General features: G+C 45.5%; 1 protein-coding gene across 13 annotated transcripts in view; it reads right to left on the minus strand.

Moving 5' to 3' along the window:
- Nucleotides 1-4,441: 4,441 nt before the first annotated feature.
- The window catches only part of LOC309653220 (uncharacterized protein), a 34,858-nt gene continuing 14,798 nt past the window's right edge, over nucleotides 4,442-24,501 (minus strand). For 2 of the 13 annotated variants that reach the window (XR_014259046.1, XR_014259049.1), the window contains 5 exons: nucleotides 18,622-18,818; nucleotides 16,719-16,945; nucleotides 13,651-13,770; nucleotides 5,950-6,169; nucleotides 4,442-4,645 (listed from right to left, as the gene is read on the minus strand). Coding sequence is in view for 5 of the 13 variants with exons in the window: in XM_082447743.1 (XP_082303869.1) it covers nucleotides 4,633-4,645; nucleotides 5,950-6,169; nucleotides 7,000-7,084 (318 nt within the window). In the remaining 8 variants the exon portion in view is untranslated. Of the gene's footprint in view, nucleotides 4,646-5,949; nucleotides 6,170-6,999; nucleotides 7,131-10,839; nucleotides 13,035-13,650; nucleotides 13,771-16,437; nucleotides 16,946-18,621; nucleotides 18,819-24,501 lie in introns of those variants that run through there. The other 11 variants (XR_014259045.1, XR_014259047.1, XR_014259048.1 and 8 more) reach the window with 10 other exon arrangements.

Raw genomic sequence — 24,501 nt, forward strand, 5'->3', positions numbered from 1 at the left:
GAGTTGGCAAGAATGTGGAGCCAATAGAAATCTCATCCTCTGCTGTTGGGAGGATGAACTAGTACAACTGTTTTGAAAGATAACTGGTGTTACCAGTAAGGTTGAACTTGGGCAGACCCTACGACCCAGAAGTTTCATGTCTAGGCCTATACTCTAGATCAGGGTGACTCAGCTGTTGACATTTTGGAAAGACAATTCTGGGTTGTAGAGGACTGTCCTGTGCATTGTAGGATGTTTAGCAGTATCCTTGGCCTCCACCCACTAGATGCCAGTAGCACACCCTCAGTTATGACAACCAAAATGTTTCCAGACGTTATCAAATGTCACCCTGGTTGGGGCGGAGGGGTCAGTGCGTAAAATTGCCCTCAACTGAGAAACTACAGAAACTCTTGCATGTGGGCATAGGGGGATATGAATGAGAAAATTCGTCGCAAGATAATTTGCAAAAGCATAAAACTGGAAACAACCCACATGTCCATCAACAGGAAATAGACACCCTGTGGAATTTTCATACGATGGATAACTATACGGCAATGAAAACTGATTACTACGGTTGCACACATCAGCATGGATAAATCTCACACATACAAAATTGGGGCGGGGAGAGAAAGAGTAAGGCAAGTAATAATACATCTAGTATAATTACATTCACATAAAATCCAAAATGGACAAGAAATAACATTATTTAAAGGAACAGTCCTCTGCCGTGAATGTATAAATAAGTGAACTTTTAACAAAGTTCAGGATCGTGGTTACCTCAGGGAAGGAATGAGGGGATGACGCAGGAAGGGCACAGGTGGGCTTCCAAGGCATTAGCCGTGTTCTAGTTCTCAAGCTTGGTGGTGGGTACACAGGTTTTTATATTATTATGATATACCTTACATATATGCTGTATTATCTTCTGTATACATGAACCAGTTCATAATTTGTCAGGAAGTGATGCGGTCTAAAATAACGCAGGAAAATGGAGAGAAAGGCAGCAGAGTAAATAACTAATTGGATGAGAGAGAGAGACAGAGAGAGAGAGAGAGGGAAGGGCCAACTTTTAGGTGCCTCTTAGAATCGTTTTAAACTCATTTTCTTCATAGATTTGGTGATGATATCAATTCCTATTCTGTAAACACGCATAATTCATTGCTCAGACTTCTAAGAAATGTACATTTTATGCCTCAAAACAGATCCTACTATATGATGTGATTCAGAGGACTTGATAATACCACATTTCCCAGAACACCATTGTCTGAGAATCCTGCCCTGTTAGACTTGTAAACATGTACTCATTTGTATTCCTTGGAGTTATGAGCATCTGAAAATAGGTGGTTTAGAGTAAAAGTGATTCTTCATCATTAACTTTAGTGTCATTAGAATATCCCTAACTGGTACAGAAAACTGTTTCCAACTCCGGCACCCACGCTACCCCTCTGTTTTTCTCCCAATGGTCACCTCTCAGGTAGTGGAATAAAAGGAGATTTTTTCGATCAAATCCTCTCAGATGATGGAGCCATAAGCAAGGAAAATATCAGAACATCCTAACCTTTCCTGGACGAGGCAGAGAGGGACAAGACAGGTCTTTTCCTACAAGGAGCACAAAGTTTTCAAGGTTGAGGGACTCACTGAGAACATATTTTATACGTGTGGACACAGAAAAACCCACAAACACCCAGAGAAACAGGAAATGCAGGATTCGTCCCTGACCTGATTTAAGGACCGTCTCTCAGAGACTCAGAGAAGCCTGATACGTTAGAGCTACAGCAGACCCTCAGAGCAGCAAGCCTGAGCTTCCTCCCTCAACATGAGAGGCTTCAGGTGCATACATGTGGGTAACGTAGCCCACGTGTCCTGTTCCCTGTATACACAGCCAGCACCTCGTAGATACCTCTCAGTCCTGAGAGTATAACACTGACGGTGCCACTCAGCTCTCAGAAGCACAGACTCAGTGAAGAGGAACACACATGCCTCTTGGGGCTTGGGACACGGGGCCACCTGGGGAGTAAAGTCAGGGCCCTAGGGAACTGGAGCTCGGTAAGGGGCAGGGACACGGACTCCCAGCATGCACCAAAAAAGGCTTATCTCAAAAAGAGGTGTGCAGGCGTTTGTCTAAAGTGAACCTCCCGGGACTTCCCTGGCGGCCCAGTGCTTAAGACTCTGTGCTCCCAATGCAGGGGGCACGGGTTCGAACCCTGGTCGGGGATCTGATATATCCTGCATGCCGCACGACGTGGCCAAAAAATAATTATAAATAAATAAATAAATAAATAAATAAATAAAGTGAACCTCCGAAAATTCTTAAGCCCAGGTAAAGGCCTTTAACATTAACTATAGTTAATACATTAACTGTATTAACACAGAAATACACACATACACACCCTGCTGGCATGGCATGAGCCATACAGAAGCAAACCAATTTGAGGCCTTTCGAGGGACCCTACATGGATAAATTTCTACTTGGACTGTTCTTTCATTAAGCAATGGTGACAAAAGGCCTTGTGCCGTTTTCTGTTGTTGTTCTAGCCATAAGGAATACCCTGTGTTACTCTAGGATAATGCATTTTTAAATGTCAACCCCAGTGACAGGGGAAAGGGTTGCGGATACCTCACACTAACTTCACTTTAACAGACCTTTATCAAGCATCTACGAAGAAGGAAACACAGTGCTTTAGGAGAGAGAAATAAATAAAAGCCTTTAAGTTCCAAACAATTCAGAAGCTCACATGTTAGGCAGCTGGGGAGATACACACGTAAATAAATAATGTTAATCTACCCTAGGGTACGTGAGGCACTAGCACAGAAAACAGAAAAAGGTATTGATGCTAACTAGCAAGCTCTCAAGCAGCCTTCACTAAATATAGAAATAAGGCCTTCTACCCTCAAACCCCTGGTTCTCCCCTTCTATGGTCCTCTGCTCTGCTCAAGTACCCCTTCCCCTTTTTCCCTTAAAGAAGTTCCAGATATTAGGCCCATTTCCTCCTTTCATTTTCTTTAAATTAGGACATATTTCAGACCTCGACAAAGGTACAGAGAATGCTACACCCATGCAACCATCAGCCGTCTTAAGAAACGTAAGCTTACAAATGAAATTGAAACCCAGTGTACCTCTCCCCAACTGAATTCTCCCTCTCTTTCCATACATTTAACCACTGTCTTAAATAAGTTTATTGTTCTCATACACACCTTTCTGCATACTACATATGTATGCATTACTCCTATGTATGCCTTTTACTACAAATACATGTACCTATAATCAATCTAATAACTTTTGCATGTCTTTAAACTTCATACGTGCATGGTATCATAATGCTTTTATCCTTTTGGAACTAGGTTTTTCCTTCATCTTTTTCTCCCTTCCACTACTGAATCTTTGCCCCTTGTTATAAGCTGAACTGTGTCCCCGCAAAAGATATGTTGAAGCCTTGACCCGCGGAACCTGTAAATGTGACCTTATTTGGAAATCGGGTATTTGCAGGTGTAATAAAGATCAGATGAGGTCATACTGGATTAGGGCGGGCCCTTAATCCAGTATGACTGGCGTCCTCATAAGAAGAGAAAGAACACAGAAACAGAGACACAGGGGAAAACACTATGCAAAGATGAAGAAAGAAATTGGAATCATGCATTTACAAGCCGAGTGATGCCAAGGATTGACAGCAGCCACCAGAAGCTAGGAGAGAGGCATGGAACAGATTCTCCCTCCGAGCCTCCAGAAGGAACCAACCCTGCCGACACTTTGACCTCAGACTTCTGGCCTCCAGAACTGTCAGAGAATAAATTTCGGTTGTTTTAAGCCACCTGCTTTGTGGTAATTTGTTACGGTAACCCTAGGAAACTAACACATCCCTCCGGGAGCTCTTTGTGTCTCAGGCCCCTGAGAATTCTAGTGTCTTCCTCAGCCCAGATCTTACCATCCTGTTCAGTTTACCTGCAACAGTACCAAGTCAGTGAATTAAGGCTGGTCCTACCGTAGGTGTACTTAAACGTTTCCCCCATTGCCCTAAAGCAGTGGTTCTCAAACTTTAGTGTGCTTCAGTAGCACTTGGAGGACTTGTAAAACCCGATGGCTAGCAGCCTACCTTCAGAATATCCAATTCAGTAGGTCTGGAGCAGGCTCTGAGAATTTGCATTTCAAACAAGTTCCCAGCTGCGGCTGCTGCTGCTCCATGGCAGGCCAATAGCGCCATCTGGTCTCCAGGCAAGCTAGGTCATCCGTCAGGTCCTTTCAATAACATATACTAGAGGCTGGGCCACCATCTCTCTCGTCACACAACTTGTTTATAATCTAATATTTTAATTTATTTGAGGCTGCAATAAAAGGATTTGAAACAGGCTTACCAAATAGTTGAAAGAAATCCCTTTCAATGACAGTAAGGTGGGCCGAAAGAAACAGAACAAAGATACGTTGGCGTCAGTGTTATTTAGGTTAAAAAAAAACTGCAGCTTATTCATGTCAAACAAACTTTTATTTTCAACGTGAACAATACTATCAGATTTATCTGTAAAAGGTAAGAATAAAGTCAGATGTCAGTTAATATCCTTTTGGGATGCTGAACTTTGGAACAAAATTTGTATTGTGGGCTAATGAAAACTAGAATATCCGTGAAGAACAAATTCATCTTTTCTTTCGCCGTCCACTTCTTTTTATGCCTTCCAACTGTAGGATGGGATAAGAGTCAATTAACAATTGTACACCAATAACATGCAGCAGGGACTTTCTAAATATGAGTCAATACTATGTACATCTGTTGGCTCTCCAAGGAGAGAACAAAATGTTTTCTTCTTGTAACCCAGAGCCTTGGTTGTCAGGGTGCACATCATTTCACCACACCAACCTCATCTCTCTCTTGCCCACCACTATAAACGCTAGATTTTTTTCTTGAAAGGCCACTCTGCGATTTAAATGTCTTTCCACCTTAAGAGCCTATGCTCCTTACACAAATCATAAATCCCTTATAATCCCAGACCTTCAGTTTCCGTATCTGTAAAATGAGAATGAGGCTGTTATCAAACATCCACAGGTGTGAAAATTAAGAAAGAAAGAGCGTGATACTGAGAGAGAGAGAGAGAGAGATGAGACAGAGAAAGGAAAAGACGAATGGGTAGAGGAAGGAGAAACTAAGATTGAATTACCGACTCAGGGATAGCCAATAATCTTACTATGGCTAATTTTCTTTTCTTTTGAATAAAAAATCTCAACCGAACTAATATTTGTGAACTACTCATGAAATGCAGTCTTATGTGAAATCCTTAACTTTTTACTACTTTGTAAGGAGTCACCTTCTCAAAGGCATTGTTATTCCGAGAGACTCCATTTCTGTGGCCAGGGGATGAAGGTACAGCTAGTGCACAGCTTACTCGCTTTAGCTGCTTCTTCTGGTGACCATTCTCTAAAACTATAGGTCTCTATATTTTAGACCTCTAAAAACATATAGGTCTCTATTTCCAGGTCTGATAAATTTCCCATCTGTAGTAGTCTTAAAGCTACAGGACAAAGGACTTGCAGCTGCAAATGAAATACTTTTCAGAACACACTTCCTTCTATATCATCTAGAATACAAGTCCATTAGTAACATTAAACCGTTTTTCCAAAACTAAATTTCAACAATTTTTTCTTATTTACTTTACAAAAAAAATTAAAAACACGATAGATAGCTAGTGGGAAGCAGCTGCATAGCACAGGGAGATCAGCTCGGAGCTCTGTGACCACCTAGAGGGGTGGGATAGGGAGGATGGGAGGGAGACGCAAGACGGAGGAGATATGGCGATATAGGTATACGTATAGCTGATTGACTTTGTTATAAAGCAGAAACTAACACACCGCTGTAAAGCAATTATACTCCAATAAAGATGTTAAAAAAATAAACCAAAAATAAATTAAGTATGTAAACAAAACAAAACAAAACATAAAGCTGTTAGTAACAGGTATATGTCAGGAATGGTTGCACTATACAATAATACCTGTATTCTCCAGAGCTGCCCTCTGCTGAGACCGTATCCACTTTGGGTCCTTCTTCTGCTTTTTCATTTCCATCCTCTTTCTCTTCCTCAGCATTTTCATACTGATGTGCACTCTCTTCTTTAGTGTCGAATGATACGGACTTTGGCATCACAAGGTGGTGGGAAACATTTCCCGATTTAAAATCAGCAGCAGAACCTAGTTCTCTGCCCTCAGGAGGTTCTGGAGAAGAGAAATATGTCAAGAAATAAATAAATCAATCAATAAATAAAAAGAAGAGCTGGACATGTTCCTACTGGTTGACACAACACTTCCATGGGCCTCACACTTCTGCTGCTTGACAGTTTTCACAACATTTTCCCCCTCTTTCCAGTAGATCTCACACACTGTGCTGCTGATTATTTCTGGCCCTTTGGAGAAGGGATCAAAATCATTTGATTCTCAGAGCATTTTTGTATGTTTCTGCCAGAACGTCACTGGAAAATGTTCACCCAATTTAAAGACAAGTTCTACCGCGAAGCTCACTGATTCCTCAACCACTGAAAAGTGCCCCTGTGCCATTTCATCATTTTCTCAGGTCATCCTACTGGGAATCTTTGCATTTGTAGAAGCCCGTCAACCAAAAGTGAGGTATGCCATTTGTTTGCCCCTAGGTTGGTAGAAAGCAGCATACTTTTTCTCAAGATCATAAAGGTCTTTAGAGAATTGGGCTTCTACTTGTGCATATCGTGCCTGAAGGTTTTTGAGAGCTTTGACCCGCTGCTTAACCGCCAGAGGCCAGCGCTGAGCGCGGCCTGCCTTTCAGGCCGATGCCCCAGCAGGGGCTGCGAGGGCCTGGGGACTGGGCCGCCCCTCGCCAGCCTCGGCCCCGTCGTCAGGTCCACACGCCCCAGCCTCCCAGGACTCGGAGGCATCAGCCAGGACCTCGTCCGCCCAGAACTCGGCCTCCGCCGCCGGTTCCTCTGCCTTCTGGGATGCCGCCCCCTCTGCAGGTTCCTGCGGCTCCCAGGGCGGGGTGCCCTCTGCCTGGTACTCGCCCCGCCAGACCTCACCTGCCTCTCCCAGGCCTTCCTGCTCCTGAGGAGGCGCGGCATCCTCTGCAGGGTCCGAGGGCCGTCGGGAGCGGCGCCTGACCATCACGCGGCCGGCGTGGGGCCCGACCAGGACACGGTCGTTGTAGTGGCTGTGGTGCACACGGCAGTGGACCAGATCCCGGAACAGGGACTGAAACTGCGCCGTGGGGGGCCCGTGGCCCGCGACCACTCCCGCGCCCTCGGGCCCATTCTCGTCCTCCTCTTCTGTCTCTTCCTCCTCCTCGAGCTCTTCCTCAGTTTCGTCTCCCTCTTCTGACTGATACTCATCCTCCTCCTGCTCCTCGATCTCTAATTCAAACTGTACCTCCTCCTCCTCCTCCTCCTCCTCCTCCTCCACCAGCTCTACATCCCAGTCTTCTTCCACTGCGGCCTGGGCGGCCTCCTGCCCACCATCCTCCCCGTGAAGGGCTCTGGAGAGCCCCAGGGAGGCCAGAAGGGCCGCGGCCCCCTCGGCTCCATCCATCCCTCCCGAAGGGGATGCGCGGACCCCGAGGGGACTGGGGTCGCCACCCGCCCCGCCACCAGCTCCGGCCTGGCCACCTGGGATCGGCCCTCGCTCCTCTGTGGCAGACATGGCAGGAGGGACGCGCCACACACGGATCGGGCTGCAGTGAAGATCGCGGGGAAGATGGCGGCCGCCGGGCTGAGTATCGCTGAGGGAGGGGATGATGTTGGCAGCGGGGCCTCCGGCACGGGGTGGGGGTTACAGAGAAGCCGGCTGCACAGGGGACAAGGGTCTGCCAAGATGCCTCTGGGGGCCCCGCCACGGGAAGGGCAGACCGCCGGCCTGTGGAGCGCCCCACCGAGACTGCGCCGAGGCCGCTGCGCACAGGGCGGGAAAGAGCCTGACTGGCTGGCGACGGGAGGCGGACCTTGGAAGGGTCAACCAAGGGCCACGTCCTCCAGCGCCGGCTCTAAGCTCATTTGCCAGCAGCCAAGGATTGACAGCACCGCCGTCCAATGAGTGACCAAGGTCTTCAGCTTCCCTGGAAGCCTTAAAGGCCCAGCTCACCCTGAGCCTCGGTGAGCCCACAGGAATCCCTTCCTTTTCATTCCACCACTGCAAGAGCAAAGCTACAGTGTCCCTATAGGGCGGCGCCCTGGGGTATGAGAACCTGCATGTGTTCCCCATTTGCCACCCTGGGGCAGCTCACGCTGACTGAGACACACTTAGTTCAAAAACGAGAGAGAGAGAAGGTGTATAGATCAAATCTCAGCAACGCTTAAAACCTCCCACAAGAGAGAGCAAGAGAATTTGGAGGTTTTAATGCTGTTAAAGCTACTTAGAAAAGGACATACAAAGTCGATATGGATGCAGTGAGAATGGAGAGTGCAGAGAAAGCAGTAAAGACAGGAGCCGGACAGTGTTTCATCAGGGCTCCCCAATTCATTTCCAGCCTCCAAGAAATGAAGACAGAGAGAGAGAGAGAGAAGAGAGAGACACAGAGACAGAGACAGAGAGAGAGAAGAGAGAGACACAGAGACAGAGACAGAGACAGAGAGAGATACTTCTTTCAAAGACTGGGCTGAGCACATGCTCTGCACTGGAGTGTGTACATCCCCTGCCTCCCCAATTCATACGATGAAGCCCGTCCCCCACCCCACCCCGCCCCCAGGAGATGGTATTTGGAGACTGGGTCTTTGGTAGGTCATTCAGTTTCGGTAAGGTCAGGAGGCTGCGGTCCACACGTTGGGATTACTGCCCTTACAGGAAGAGACCATAGATGGTGCTCTCCGCCCACCACCCCAACGTGAAGCCACAGGAAGAAGGCGGCTATCTTCAAGCCAAAACGAGGGCCCTCACCAAGAACTCCACCATGCTGGCACCCTGACCTTGGGCTTCCTAGCCTCCAGAACTGTAGGAAATAAACCAATGTCTTGTTTAAGCCGCCCAGCCTATGGCATTTTATTAGGGCAGCCTGAGCAGACTAATACAGCACGGCACACGTTAACAGGGCAGGCTTCCTAGAATGATTTCTCGGTCAACAGTCCGAGACTTTTTGTTGTACTCAGCCCCACTTAGCCGAGTGGTCAAGGGTAACGAATGCTTAAAACGAGGAAGAAATCGACAACTATTTTATGCTAATCCCACTTACTATTGTCGCTGGGCACAGAAGCAAGAGTGGGTGTTAGCTGTAACTTCACGTTCAGGAGAACATAAGCTATGTCCCTTACTTCCAGTAAGCACACCGCCTTGGGATCCAGGACATCTAATTTGACAGACCCTAACGTTTCACGGATGGGAAGCACACATTCTGCCCTGCGCTCCTGGGAAGGTTGGCGAGAAGAGCTGTTGTTGCCACCCTGAGTCAGTATGGACCCCTACCCCAAGTTGGGTTCAAAGGTCAATCAAGACTGGTGACACCACACACACACACACACACACACACACACACACACACACACACACACACACACACACACACACTACCGAGACGCGATGCAAAGTGTATTCCTTACATGAGGAGGCTTCTGGGGGGAGAGCAGGGTAGCCTTTTGAAGCTGCTCCAAAAAAGACTTGAGAGAGTCAGGAAAGGACGAAATTGCTTTGGGAGTTCTACTGTGATTCGTGGATGGGGCCAGCATGACAGTTCCCTTGTGCTGGCAGTAGCTAGTGTAGTTTGACGCCCACTCCTCCTCCCCTCCACCCTACAACCGCGCCAAAGGAGAGAGTGTGGGGCATTGGGGAAGAGGGAGGGTTGACGTTTAAAAGCCCTCAGCAGTCAAACATCAAAGGATGCAGTCAGACGCTATACTACAATTCACCTCTGGCGTGTGACTGGCGACTGAAACGTGCCATTTTCCTGTAATGGAATTTGAACTTGTGGAAGTAAGCCACTCTGGAACTCTGAGTCCTGCAGCCTAAGGCCGGGTAGGGAGGCAAAAGGTCCACTGAATGCCGTTCAAGAGCCCAGCGTTGTGTATCCTGAGAAGTAAAATGCATGCCTCGGTCACCATCAATAAGGCCCGGAACTCCAAAGCCAAGAAGGAGGGTCTTGGCAAAGCCCTGCATAGTGGCTTTAGTATATATAGAGACACGTGTGACCTGGATTTATAATTTGGGAGTCTGTGGGCCAAGAGATTCCCAGGGCTCTTTACCCCAAAGGGGACAGTTTTACACAAGGAAACGTCGTTGCTGCCATGGGCCGGACCAGACAGCCAGACCAACGACAATGGCCTGATTGTCTATGAAAATGTGCAGACGGGGCTAACTGTTGGCCAGAGCATCCAGCGCTAAGGTGACTGACTGCCTGAAGTTCACTCACTTGTGCTGTCTTTTCGTTGAACAGTTTTATCTATGGTTATTGTATTGATTACTGACAGGGAAAGACTTTTCCTGACCTTTTCCTATTTATTTTCCACATGCCAGCCTTTTTTTGTTCCTTCACTCCTCAATTACTGTATTTTTCTGTTATTAATTTCATTTTGCTAGTGTACAAAGTGATTCTTTATCACTCCTTTCTCTGTACCTTTTTTAGTTTTTTTATAGTGCTGGAGCTTTTTGTGGGGGCAGTGTCGGTGGTTACACTGGGAGTTACAATTAATATCTTAACTTTATAATAATCAAGTTTGTATTAATACGGAGATAGTTGCAATAGTATTCAAAACCTCTGCTTTTCCCCAGCTCTGCCACATTTCTTTATTTAATTATGGTGACACATGGCATGTTTGTATATTTGGTGCCCATTAACAGAGATTTATAGTTAATGCTTTATACATTTGTATTTTCAATCATATATGAGAACAAAAAGAGGAGATACAAACCAAAAGTGCAGCAATACTGGCTTTTGCGTTTACCTGTGTAGTTACCTTGGCCTTTGTGGTTTATTTCTTCATATTGCTTCAGATAGGTGCCCAGCATTATTTCAATTCAGCCTGAAGGACTCCTTTTAGTACTTTCTGTAGGGCAAGCTTACTAGCTATGTACTCTCTCAGTTTTTGTTTGTCTTGGAATGTCTTTAACTCCCCTTCGTTTTCCCCACATATAGAATTCTTGGTTGAAAGGGTATTTTTGTTCATTTGTTCTACGCTTTTAATATGTCATTCCAATGCCAGCTGTCCTCTATGGTTTCTGTAGAGAAATGGGCACAAATCTTACTGAGGATTACTTGTAGGTGAGGAGTTGTTTCTATTGCTGTTTTCAAGGTTCACTCTTTGTCTTTGACTTTTGATAATTTGATCATGGTGTGCCTAGGTGGGGATCTCTGATTTTATCCTGCTTGGAGTTTGTGGAACTTCTTGGGTGTGTAGATTCATGTCTTTACTCCGAGTTTGGAGGTTTTCAGGCATCATTTCTTCAATGATTTCCTACCCCTTTCTCTCTCTCCTCTGCCTCTGCAACTGTCATTATGTGTACATTGGTGAGCTTGCTGATGCACATAAGTCTCATAGGCTGTGCTCATTATTCTTCATTCTTTGCTTTTCTGCTCCTCTTTTCCTTTCCAGAGACTGGATATTTCAACTAACCTTTTAAAACTCGCTGATTCTTTTTCTCCTGGTCAAATTTGCTGTTGGACATCTTTTATTAATTTTTCATTTCACTTACTGTGCTTTGCAGCTGAAGAACTTTTATTTTGTCCCTATTTATAATATCTGTCTCTTTGTGATACATCTTTCTCATTGTTTCCTAGTTCTTTGATCATTGTTTCCTTTCGCTCATTGAGTTTATTGAAGACAGTTGACTTAAAATGTATTCTTCTAGTAACCCAAATCCTGTGCTTTACCTCTGACAGTTTAGAGTAATTAATTTTTTCCATGTGAACAGGACACACATTCCTCCCATCCCCTCCAACTTTATGGAAGTATAATTTACAAATAAAATTTCTATATTCACGGTGAACAGTGTGATGCTTGATGTATGTATACATTGTTAAATGATTACCACGGTGAAACCGATTAATACATCTATCACCTCACATAGCTAAAGGTTTTTTGGGGGTGGTGTGTGGGATAAAACTAAGATCTACCGTCTCAGCAAGTCTCCAGCATACCACACAATATCTTAAATTATATCAGCATGCCGTACATTAGATCCCTAGAATGTATTTATCTTATAACTGATCATTTGTACCCTTTGATGAACCACCCCCCAAATAACAAACCTAAACCTGGAGGCATCATGCTTCCTGATTTCATTATTTTACAAAGGTATAGTAATCAAAACAGCATGGTATTGGCATAAGAACAGATGTATACATAGACCAACGGAACAAAATATAGAGCCCAGAAATAAACCCTCACATATATGCTCAACTATTTGACAAGAACACACAACGAGGACAGGAGAGTCTCTTCAATAAATGGTGCTGGGAAAACTGGATATCCACATGCAAAGATACTATATTGGACCCTTATCTTACACCATACCCCAAAATGAACTCCAAATGGATTAAAGACTTAAACGTAAGGCCTGAATCTGTAAAACTCCTAGAGGAAAACACAGGGGTAAGCTCCTTGACATAGGTTATGGCAATGTTTTTTTTTGAATTGACACCAAAACAAAGGCAACAAATACAAAAATAAACAAGTGGACTACATCAAACTAAAAAGCTTCTGCACAGCAAAGGAAACAATCAACAAAAGGAAAAGGCAACTGACCTATGAAGCAGAAGAAAATATTTGCAAATCATGTTATCTGTTGAGGGGATAATATGCAAAATATATAAGGAATTCAATCAACTCAACAGCAAAAAAAAAAAAAAAACACAAAACCAACAAATAATTAATAAAAGGGCACACGGTCCAAATATACATTTTTCCAAAGAAGACATACAACTGGCTAATAGGTATATGAAAAGGTGTTCAAGATAACTAACCATCAGGAAAATGCAAATCAAAGCTGTAATTAAGACATTACACCTATTAGGATGGCTATTATCAAAAGGACAAGAGATAGCAAGTGTTGGCAAGAGTGTGGTAAAAAAGGAACCCTCGTGCCCTGTTGGTGGGAAAGTAAAATGGTGCAGCCACTATGGACAACTGTATGGAGGCTCCTCAAAAGATTGAAAATAGAACTAGCAGATCAGCCAGCAATCCCACTCCTGAAAACAGATCCAAAGGAGGTGCTTTCTGCTCTGCTCTCTTATGCTCATTGCAGCATTATTCACAATAGCCAAGGAATGGAGACAACCTAAGTGTTTTGGGCAGATGAAAGGATCAAGAACATATCATATATATATATAAAAGACATATAAAAGAATTCTTCTTAAGAATTCATCTGAGGGCTTCCCTGATGGCACAGTGGTTAAGAATCCACCTGCCAACGCAGGGGACATGGGTTCGAGCCCTGGTCCAGGAAGATCCCACATGCTGCGGAGCAACTAAGCCTGCGCGCCACAACTGCTGAGCCTGCGCTCTAGAGCCTGCGAGCCGCAACTACTGAGCCCGTGTGCTACAACTACTGAACCCCGTGCGTCTAGAGCCCATGCTGCGCAACAAGAGAAGCCACCGCAATGAGATGCCCACGCACCGCAACGAAGAGTAGTCCCCGCTCGCCGCAACTAGAGAAAGTCCATGCACAGCAAGGAAGACCCAACGCAGCCAAAAATAATAAATAAATAAAAACAAAATAAATAACTTAAAAAAATTCATTTGAAAGACTATTCTTACCTTTAGTGGGGTGATACAGAGAGGAACAGGAACAGAGAGAAGACATAGTAGATTCTCCTTCCTTCAGACTTCTTGTCTCTCTCAGGAAATCTCTACAGGCACAGCTTAATAGTGAGCCAGCTGGAAAGGCAAAATAGGGTTGGCAGAGACCCAGAAACTTAGAACAGGTTATAGAATTTTGAGTGTGTCGTATGTGGGATAATAATTTCTGTCGGGAATGTGGGAGCATGTTCATATGTGGGACCAGGTACTCTGGGGACTTAACACGTAAGTATATTTACATATTGAGTATGACTGTGTGTGTGATCAAGTTCATACGTGTGACTGTTGATGAGCATCAGCACGTGTTTGTGAGTACATGTGAGATTGTCTCTGTGCGAGAGTAAATTTGTTTGACGTTAAGAGTGAATAAATATATACGCATGTCCTTATCTGAGGGTGTTCATCTGTGGGTGACTGTGTGAGCGTGTTCATGTGTATGAGGTATTGAGTGTGTTTGTAGGTGAATAAATGTGTAAAGACATTCACAGATGATTGACTGCCAGCAGCATGATAAAGTGAGAGCATATCTGTGTGTGAGTGAATATGTGGGTATTTTTGCTTGTGAGCAGGCAAATGTGTGTGCATAAGTGAATATGTGGGTGTGTCCATGTAAGCAAATACAAGTGTGCCAGTGTGTAAGACTGTTGACTGTGTGAGCCCATTAACATCAAGTATGCCATTGTGTGGGAGTGAATGTGTCAGTGTGTTGATGCCTGTGAAGGAACGTGAGTGATCTTGTGTATGCGATCATATTCATGTGTGCAAGTGAATTCATAAGCACTGTCATGTATGTGAACATGGTATTTCAAATATATCTGGGTGCCTGAACATGTAGATACATGTTCGTATACCAGGGTATCTACAAGTGCTAGTAAACCTGTGAGTGAGTGTGTGAGCATGTGCATGTGAATCTTTAAGCTCGTTTGATTGCGTAAGCTTGTTAATGTTTGATTACATTTGAATGAGTGAACATGTGAGTGTGTATGAAGTTATCTGAGTGTATCCATATGCATGAGTGAAGGTGTGAACTTCATGGTGTGTGAGCATGTTTGTGGGTAAGTGAATATGTGAGCATGCCTGTTTGTGAGTTGTGTTCAATGTGTGCATGTGAGTGAATGTGTGAGTCTTACATGTGAGCATACTTGAGTGTGCGTGTGTGTGTGAGCGAATGTGTGGGCATCTTCATTCTATTGAGTGAATATGTGACCAAATTTGTGTGAATAAATGACTGTGTAAGCAGAATGTGCTTAAATTTGCCATCTTATACATTGCTGTGACTAAGGCAACATGCAGGTTTGTTTTGGTGGGCAATTGTATGTATGTGCTTTCTTGCTCAGAGTGGTGTTATTGTTGCTTGAGTTTCCTGCCAACTACTAGTAACAAACAGCCGGGTGGGCCAAGTGATCTCAAAAACAGATTGTACATTTGGCCCATTTCTTTCCCTGTTTATCACAAGGCTGCTGTACTTCAGTGCAGGACTACCTGTTCCACTGCTTCCATTCTAGGGGAAATTTTTCTTGGGCAGCTGTTTGTATAGCTTTAACAGCCTCAGAGAGGTGGCCTCTTGGGAGGTGGTCATGTAACGATACCAATAGATTTCCTCCCAGATTACCTTTGCTACTGGGCTTCTCATTATTGGTCTGTAAGATGTGATGTGTATGTTTTAAGATCCCCCAGAAGAGTAACATTGGGATGCAATTTCCCTCAAGTCTTTCCCAAGTGCTTACTAACGATGGTCTTGGTAAACCTGACAAATTTTGTAATTGTTATAAGCAAATAGCTGTCAATTTGGATGGAAAAACTCCCACGTAGAGACTGGTTAGATTTCTCCATGGGATCAAATATGTTTTCATGAGAACTGTCTTTGCTGTCACACCCAAAAGCTATGATTGGTTACTGTGGGCAGCAAGTGTTGCAGCTGTTGAAGAACCCAGTCCCACTGAGTGTGATGTAAATCTTGAAGTTGGTATTGTAAGAAGGTTAGGTTAGGAAAGAATTCCCAAACTGGATGAAGCTCCTGACTTTTTAGGCATGCCTTGTCCTGGGTATTATGTTGTATACATTCCTTTCCGTGTGTGTGTGTGTGTGTGTGTGTGTGTGTGTGTGTGTGTGTGTGTGTGTGTGTGTGTGTGTGTGTGTGTGTGTGTGTGTGTGTGTGTATATAAAATATGACTTCCCAACCGGGGGAAAATTCATGATAACTTGCCCTTGGTCACTTAATTTCTTTTAGTGCAAACTTCAATACATGGGACTTGTACTAGAGAGAGAGAAATCGTTATAACTACTAAGAAAAGAGACCAATCGTTGTTAAGGTATACGTTTTTGGCAGCGTTTACACGCATCATTATGCCAGGGATTAGTAAGAGCTATAATTTTATCTAATTGTAACCCCATAGAGTTTGTCGGTATGGCTCTGCATTACAGCATTTTTAATATGATTACACTGATCACAAGCATGCTGGCTGTACTACTGGGTGCATACTATCCCTGGGCACGCCTTAAATAAGACTCAAGAGACAGTGGCTCTATTTGGTTAATGGCACTACTTCATAACATTGGGTTTCTTCTGATTTCAGGTGAAAGTTGGCCCTGAGGGTTTAGAAGGCATCTACGAGTCATAAGTGTTATCTAAAGAGTCTAGCTTTTAGCCAGGATGGGTGTTGCTAGTAGTAGAAGAGACATGAGAAGGTCGCTAGCCTCAGTGTTGGTATCTGTGGTCATGTCAGTAGGATTGACCGACCTGAATAGCCAACAGCGTGGCTCCCATTGTCCCCAATCTGACCTATGTTGTAAGACTCCCTGTTGTGTGCATGTGGTATACTGTTTCCAACAGACCCTGTCAACAGTAGTGTGTGGATTACTAGGGCTGGGTGAACCACCAATAGACATACAGCCAACACTGGCAAGGGCAGTAACTCCTCAGGTAAGAAGGGGCATACAAACAGGGTAGGGATTAAGGTTGGAGGTCACCTGTAGCCATCAGTAGGGGACCTGATTGTCCCTGGGTATTGTTCACATGGGGTTACCTGGTCTGGGAGAGGTTTCGTTCCACCTCCTGGGCTCCACAGTGCCTTTACTGGAGCAAAGTACATGGATGGCAGATAAGGACACCTCTTTCTCCAGAAATTGGCGGGTAGTTTGCTTGGCTTATACTGGATGACGAATGAACACAGGCTAAGGATGGTTTCAGAATCACTGGTCCACGTCAGGTTCTCATCAGGATCAAGAAGGAAGTGGCTAAGCTCCGGGTTTTCTATGAGGGAGAAAGGAAAGATGAAAGTACCAGGTGAAAGTTTCTTTTCGGTGCATGGCAACGCCTGGGCTCCCATGTCTGTGAAAACTGACAACTGGGTTGTGTCTGCTGTGGATGTGTACACCAGCAGAGACAGAAATGTCTCTGCTGGTGGTCTCGTCATTTGTTGTGAATTTAAATATGGTGTAGCTATGCCAGAGGGGTAGGAACTTAATATAATCTGGACCGTGGGCAGTATTTCTGACCACTTGAAGGACCACTGCCCTCCAAGTTCTCTCAACAGCCCTTGATTTAAAAGTTCATCATGGGGCTTCCCTGGTGGCGCAGTGGTTGAGAGCCTGCCTGCCAATGCAGGGGACACGGGTTCGAGCCCTGGTCTGGGAAGATCCCACATGCCGCGGAGCAACTAGGCCCGTGCGCCACAACTACTGAGCCTGCGTGTCTGAAGCTTCTGCTCCGCAAACAAGAGAGGCCGCGACAGTGAGAGGCCCACGCACCGCGATGAAGAGCGGCCCCCGCTCGCCGCAACTAGAGAAAGCCCTCGCACAGAAACGAAGACCCAACACAGCCAAAAAAATAAAAATAAATTAATTAATTAATTAATTAAAAGCTTAAAAAAAAAAACCAAAACCCCTATCATCTGGGACCCAAATCGATTTCCATAATCATATGTTGCTACGCGGTCATTTAAAAAAAAAAGTTCATTATGTCTTTCCAGGATCCCTGCTACTGGAAGATGATAGGATAGGTGACAAACCCAAGCAATGTTTTCTTGTAATGCCCATTGCTGGTTTGCTTTACAGTGATGTGGGAACCTTGGTCTGACGGTATAACTTGTGCGGCAGTCCCAAGGGCTGTAAAAGCTATTTTGTCAAGCCCTCAATAATATGAGGAGAGGCCTGTGCCTTGCATGGATACACTAATGGAAGGCCTGTATAGAAGGCCGGGAGGTTACGGTAAATTAACTTCAGTGGCAGGGTATGTGGTGATTTTCTCATGGAGTTGCAGCACTCTAGTAGGGCCAGGTTTAGCTCAATCCAGTAGATCCCATTATCATTTGAGTAGAGGCCTCAGTTGCTCTGCGGGGAGCTTCTGCTATTACCCAGGACATAACAGGAATCTCAATCCACAGCGTAACTGGCTCTGCTCCAGTAAAGCCTTCAGTTTCAGTAAGGGCTCAGTGTACCTCCACAAGTTGCCTCTCCACTGGCCAATACCTTGGGACTGAGTCTGGGAGTCACGTGTGCCAAAAGCCCACGGACATTTGGTCCAGTGGCTCCCGTAAGTGAACGTTAGGGTGGCCGGAACTTCCAATTGTAAGTCCTGCCCTCAGAGCACTAGTGGGAGAGCTGAAATGATAGCCTTCTTTAGTTTACCTAGTGCCTGTGGTGGCTCAGGTCCCCACTGAAAAGCGGAGGTCCTATGGGGGGCTCCATAGATGGGCGCCAGCAAATATTTGAGGTTGGCACCAGAATCCAAGCATGCCTACCAAATGTTGGGCCTCCTTTACCAATCTGGGAGGCTGGCTGGAGCACTAGGAGCTTTTCCTTTACCCAGTTGGGACTAGTTTACCCTTTTGAGTTTCAAACATAGCCCAGAAATTTAACAAACTAGGAGGTGCCTTGTACCTTATGGCGGGCAATTGCCCATCCCCTCTCAGGGAGGTGTTCACTCACAGTTGTGATGGTGTGTGACACAGAGTCTTGGCCAGGTCCAGTGACGAGGATGTCGTCGACACAATGCCAGAGCTGAGTCTCTGCAGGACGTGGCTCGTGCCGAGCAGGCATCTAGGTCCCGACTGCAAATCCCATGGGCAATCACGGGCGCATTCATGTACCCCACAGGTCACTGGGAAAAAGGTGTACTGTTGATCCTCAAAGGGGAAGGCAAATTGTGATATTTAACAAAGAGAACATGTGAGCCCAGTCTATGACTCTGAACCATTTACCAGGGTTATTCTGAATGTCATTCATTAAGGGAACAATATATAGTAGAGGGGCTCTAATACAGGGAGCAGCCTTGTTTAACTCTCTCTAGTCTACAGATAGCCTGTACTCATTAGTAGTGGCTTTAAGCACAGGCCATACCACCGAACTCAAAGGTGGGAATCCATATCCTTTCTTTAAGTAAGTCAGCTAGGACAGGCCATAATCCTTCAGTGCTTTCCTTTTAGTCAGTACCTCTTACACGGGTAGAGGAAGGTGAACTGGCCAGTGCCCACCAGTGGCATCAAAACCTTAGGCTTGTTTCACGAGGTCACCTGCTGACTGAGGAAGCCCATTCCAATAAAGGGAAAAGAGTCTCAGAGAACGACCAGCACAGAAGCGTCTTTTAGCAAAACTAAGCCCATATTAAAAGCTAAGCAGATGGGACTTCCCTGGCGGTCCAGCGGTCGACTCTGCACGTCCACTGCGGGGGCCGTGGGTTCGATCCCTGGCTGGGGAACTAAAATCCCGCATGCCACACAAAAAGTTAAAAGAAAAAGCTAAGCAGATAATTATCCCTTCAATTAATTCTCCTCCAAAGCCCGTCATCTCCTGGTGGGGGGGTGGGGGGGCGGGACTTTAAAGTATGAGTGCTTCCTGGGATTAGGGAGCTTTGGACACCTGTGTCCACCAGAGCCAGCCAGTGTTGTTAATATTTTACAGTTTACGTAGTAAAAGGGCTACTGTCGGCCAGAAGAGGCCTGCTTTGAGACCAATGGGTCCTGATGTGGGAGCAGGTCCTTGCCACTGGCAGAGGTCAGGGGCAGACGTGGAAGGTAAGCTTGTCTCTGAAGGAAAAGCCTGGCCAGGTAGCAATCTAACTTTAGTAAATATTTTAATTGCTCCACAGATTTACCAGAGATCATCTAATATCTCTGGGCTCCTTGTTCCTTAGGGTCCAATACAACCAACCTCTCTTGTTCATTTCAGGGTTCACGCTTAAGAGTGGCCTGGTTTTAAGTGGTTTATTTGACCGAGGAAGGGGGCAATCCCTCTATGGGTAGTAATTTTGATTTAGGCCAGGTGGGGTATTGTTAACAGGCAGCACTTGACTTTGAGTTTGTCTTTCATGAGTTTCTGTTAAATCCAGGGCAGCTATGTCCTCTTGAATTGTCTCAGCATGAGCCATCACTGCCTGGAAAGAGGACTTACACTTTTCACGAGCGCCCCCTGAGGAACAACTTGGTCGACTCAGGACTAAATTCAGCCTCCTCGAGACTTGGCAAATCACCACGCTGCATGCCATCTGTCGCCTGTTAAGCCCATCCCAACATCCCCAGCTGTTGGAGGCTAATGGCTTTCCTTTAAGAGTTTGCCCAGGATCACTATGAGGCCTAACGTAGGGTGGGCAGCATTCTAAGAAATAAAAATCCACATCAACAAAGTATCTACCTACTTACCTACCTATCTATCTCCAAGGCCTCCTCTGGGACCATTCCTGGCTTCTGCACTAATTGCGTGAGATCCTTCAGTAGGGACACCATTTTCGCATCCCATGTTATGGCAGTCAATTGATTAATTACATTCCCTGCTGGGTGGAGCTCACTGTCCAGCAGATTCTATACAGCCAGAGAGCCCTTTTTTCATTTGGCTCTTAGGCTACGTCCCTAAGGAGAGACTGGGTCTCAGGGATGGGTGAGAGAAAGGATATGTTTCCTCCTCCAACTGAGAACACACCTCACCTCCTTAGCCCTCCTACTTTGTCTTTTCTGTCAATAATTTATTACTTTGTGAGTGGTTACCAACAAAACAGAGGATAAATAACTGTCAGGATGGTATTGCACTGCCTTTCCTTCTAGAGGGCACCAGACCTCTTTTCCCAGGGTTCTCCAATTTGTCTCGACTTCCAAAGGCGTTAAGGCTCCAAGCAAAAACAACAGTGAACAGAGCCCGACACGTCTTGCGGTTTGGAGCGTGTGTTCATTAAGACAGCCACCTCCAGGACTTCCCTGGCGGTCCAGTGGTTAAGGCTCTGCGCTTCCACTGCAGTGGGCACGGGTTCGATCCCTGGTCAGGGAACTGATATCCCACATGCCGTGCAGCCAAAAAAACAAACAAAACAAAAAAGACAGCCACCTCCTTCAAGTCCTGGGAGCAGCTGGAATATTAACTTCCGTGCAGTCAGTCATTTTAAGTAATGCTTTAGCCCACATCCTTTGGGGAAGGGACTAGAAAGATGCCATCTGCCACAGCAGGTCAGAGTGACACAGCGGCAGAGACAGGCTAGCTGTTTACAAAGATGTCCTAAGAGACCAGCCTCGGCCTGACGCCTCTGACTTACTGACTCATTTCCCTGCCATAGCCACGCCCCGGCCATGAGGATGTCCTCTCACCTCAGAGCACCCCAGATCACCAGCCCAGCTACAGGGAGCCTGTTATGGGATCAGAGGTAGCCCACTCTTGGTCCAGAGGCCCGCACCCCTCCCCTTTTCCTATGTGGGCCCACAGGTCTTACAACGTCTAGTACCTGCCTAGTGAGGGACCCAGCTGGGTGGGCTGATCTTTCGTGGGGAGCCCAGTGCCTCTGATCCCAAAAACTCAGTTACAATGGCATGGGTTGGCTCAAATACTGCTGCTGCTGCTTGATCAGGCTAATGACACCCAGGGAGACACCATAAATACAGATAAAGTGTAATACAGCACAGAGCAACGCCATGCCAAAGTGACATGGGGGAGTTCCACATTTTGAGTCCCAACCACTTAAGACTGTCCAGGATTGTTCTGCCAATGGATAGTCCTCCTGACTGGGTGGACCCTACATTGATTTCTTGACTATCACCCAAATCCTCCACTTTCCTCATCAACACAAGTAATGAGTGCGAGGGATTTAGGGGCTGATCAAAGATTAAAGTATCACCAGAAAGTGGCAGTAGCACAAGATGACCTTTATCTGGAGGAAGCTTTCACAGCTTTGCATGCACGGGAAGTGTCTTAACAACAGGAGAACTGCCAGAGGCTACCGTGTGGGAGCACCACTCAGGAAAGAAAAGCAGGGGAAATGCCAGGGAAGAGCAGGCTCAGAGAGAGGACTAGTGTGTTTGGGTGATACCACTCAGTAGCATGATGGGGAGCCTCTGGATCGGAGAGTACCAAAGGCCAGCAGTGGTGTGGGGTCTCAGTGGTGTGGGGTCTTTCGTAACTACAGGCTTGATCTTATCTATAGCTAACAGGCGTTGGCTGCAGTTCTGCATGGCATGCAAAGCACTCAAGCTCTGGATGGATTAAAATCTACTTACTTGGAATATATTCAAAGCAAATGAATGTGTAAAATTTGAGTTTGGTGCGGCCGGGCTTCTGAGCTAATGGGTTCCAGCCTGCTTGGAAGAAGGAAAGAGAGGCCATCTTTGGCTACTTTACATAACAATGTCCGTGTTGGAGAATGAATGGGTGAGCCTTTTCAAGTACAGTATGAGTGTGTTAATAGGAATTTATTTGTGTGATTAAGTAAATGTTTGTGCATCTTCATATGCAGGAGTGAACAGGTGACCATGTGCATGGATATGAGCATGTTTGTGTGTGTGAGTGAAAATGTACGCATGTTTATTTGCCTGATATTTTTTTGGGGGGGTGGGGGGGGCATGCTGCACGGCTTGCAGGATGTCAGTTCCCCGTCCAGGGACCGACCCCAGGCCACGGCAGTGAAAGTGCCGAGTCCTAACCACTACACCGCCAGGGAATTCCCGTGTCTGACATTTTAAAAGTACATCTGACCCTTAAACAACAGGGGATTGAATAGCGCAGATCCACGTATATGCAGATTTTTTCAACAGCAAATACCACCGTACTACACGATATGCGATTACTTGAATCCGCAGATGCAGAACCCTGGATTCGGAGGAACCTCATATACACAGGGCGGACTATACGTTATACGTATTCAACTGCACGTGGAGGGTCAGCACCCCTAACCCCTGTGTCGTTCAAGGGTCAACTCCATTAGTGTATTTGAATGAATGAATCTGTGAGTGTATGTGAGTGAATGTGTGAGGTTCTTGGTGAGTGTGAGCACATTCCTAGTTGGGAGCATGTTAGCGTGTATGTGAGGGAATGAGTGTAAGTATGTAAGTGTAAGTGACTGTGACTGAGTGTGTCAGCACATTCTCGTGAAACGTGAGCGGCTATTGTAAGCAAACGAGTGTGTGAGCGTGGTCGTGCAAGTGAATGTGACCTTGCGCATGTATATAAGCACAGGTGTGAGAGCGAACGTGGGAGCCTATTAAAATATGAGTTTGTGTGTTGAAGTAAATGGGACTTCTCATATGTATGAGTGAATTCATGAGCCTGTGCGTGGATGTTAGCATACTCGTGTGTGTGTGAGTGAATGTGTGTTTGTGAGCACGTCAAAGTGGAGTAGGTTGCTGTGAGTTAATGTGCAAGTGTGTGTGTGGGAGTATATCTGAGCATCTCTATGTGTGTGGGTAAAATGTGTGAACTTCATGGTAAGTGTGAGCATATGCATTTGTCAGAGTATGAGTATGATGCTGTTTGTGAACGTGCTGTGTGTGGGGAAATGTATGAGTACGTGACTGTGAGCATATATGAGTGTGTGTGAGTGAATGAGCAAGTTTGAGGGAGTGCATGTGTAAGCATGTTTTCATGAGTGAGTGAATGTGTAACTGTTCATTTGGGTAAGCTTGTTAACGTGTGAGTGTATTTTTGTGAATATGAGAATATGCTTGTGAGTTTGAGTGTATCTGTGTGTGAAGGTGTGAGCTTTGTGATGACTGGAGAAAATCTGTGTTCAAGTGAATGCATGAAAGTGTTGCTGTTTGTGAGCATGTTACTATGCACGTATAAGTGAAACTGAGTGTACTGTTGTCAGCACATAGGAATGTCTGTATGTGAATGACTTTGCAAACATGTTCACGGGTTAGTGGACACGTGAGGATTTTGTGTGAGTGAATGTGGGTATGATCATATATGAGTGTGTCTATGCATATGAGTAAAGTTGGGAGTATGCTCGTGAGTCAGTGAATATGCTCCAATGTTAGAGAATTTTTGGCTGTGTGCATGTATCTGAGCATTCCTTATGTCTCAGTGAATGTGTTCATGTGTTCATGTGAAGAATACGCTGTGGATGTGAGTGAATAGTGATCACACTTGTATATGTGAGCATGTTCATGTGTGTGTGCGAATGATTATATGTAAGGATGTCTATGCGGGTGAAGGAATTTGCAACCGTGTTTGTGTGGGCGACTGAGTGTTTGTGCATGTGAGGGTGTGAACATCTTATGGGTAAGTAGGTTCATGCACGTAAGTAAGTGTATGAGTGACACAGTGTATGTGAGGCATACTCGGGTGGGTGAGTGAATGCCTAACCATGTTAATTGAGTATATCTGTACTGGAACGAATGTGTGCATGTGTCAGCGTGTCTAGGAATGGGAGTAAATCTGTGAGCAGGTTCACTTGAGTGAACGTGTAACTTGTGGATGTATGTGAGCATGTCTGTGTGTAAGAGTGAATGGAGCCTGTTCATATGTCAGTGTGTTAATGTGCGTTTGTGTGTTTCTGTGTGTTCACGTGTATGAGTGAATTTGTAAGCATGTGCATGATGGTAGCATGTCCATCAG

The sequence above is a fragment of the Balaenoptera physalus genome (assembly GCF_965194825.1).
Source record: "Balaenoptera physalus genome assembly, chromosome: X".
Classification (NCBI taxonomy): domain Eukaryota; kingdom Metazoa; phylum Chordata; class Mammalia; order Artiodactyla; family Balaenopteridae; genus Balaenoptera; species Balaenoptera physalus.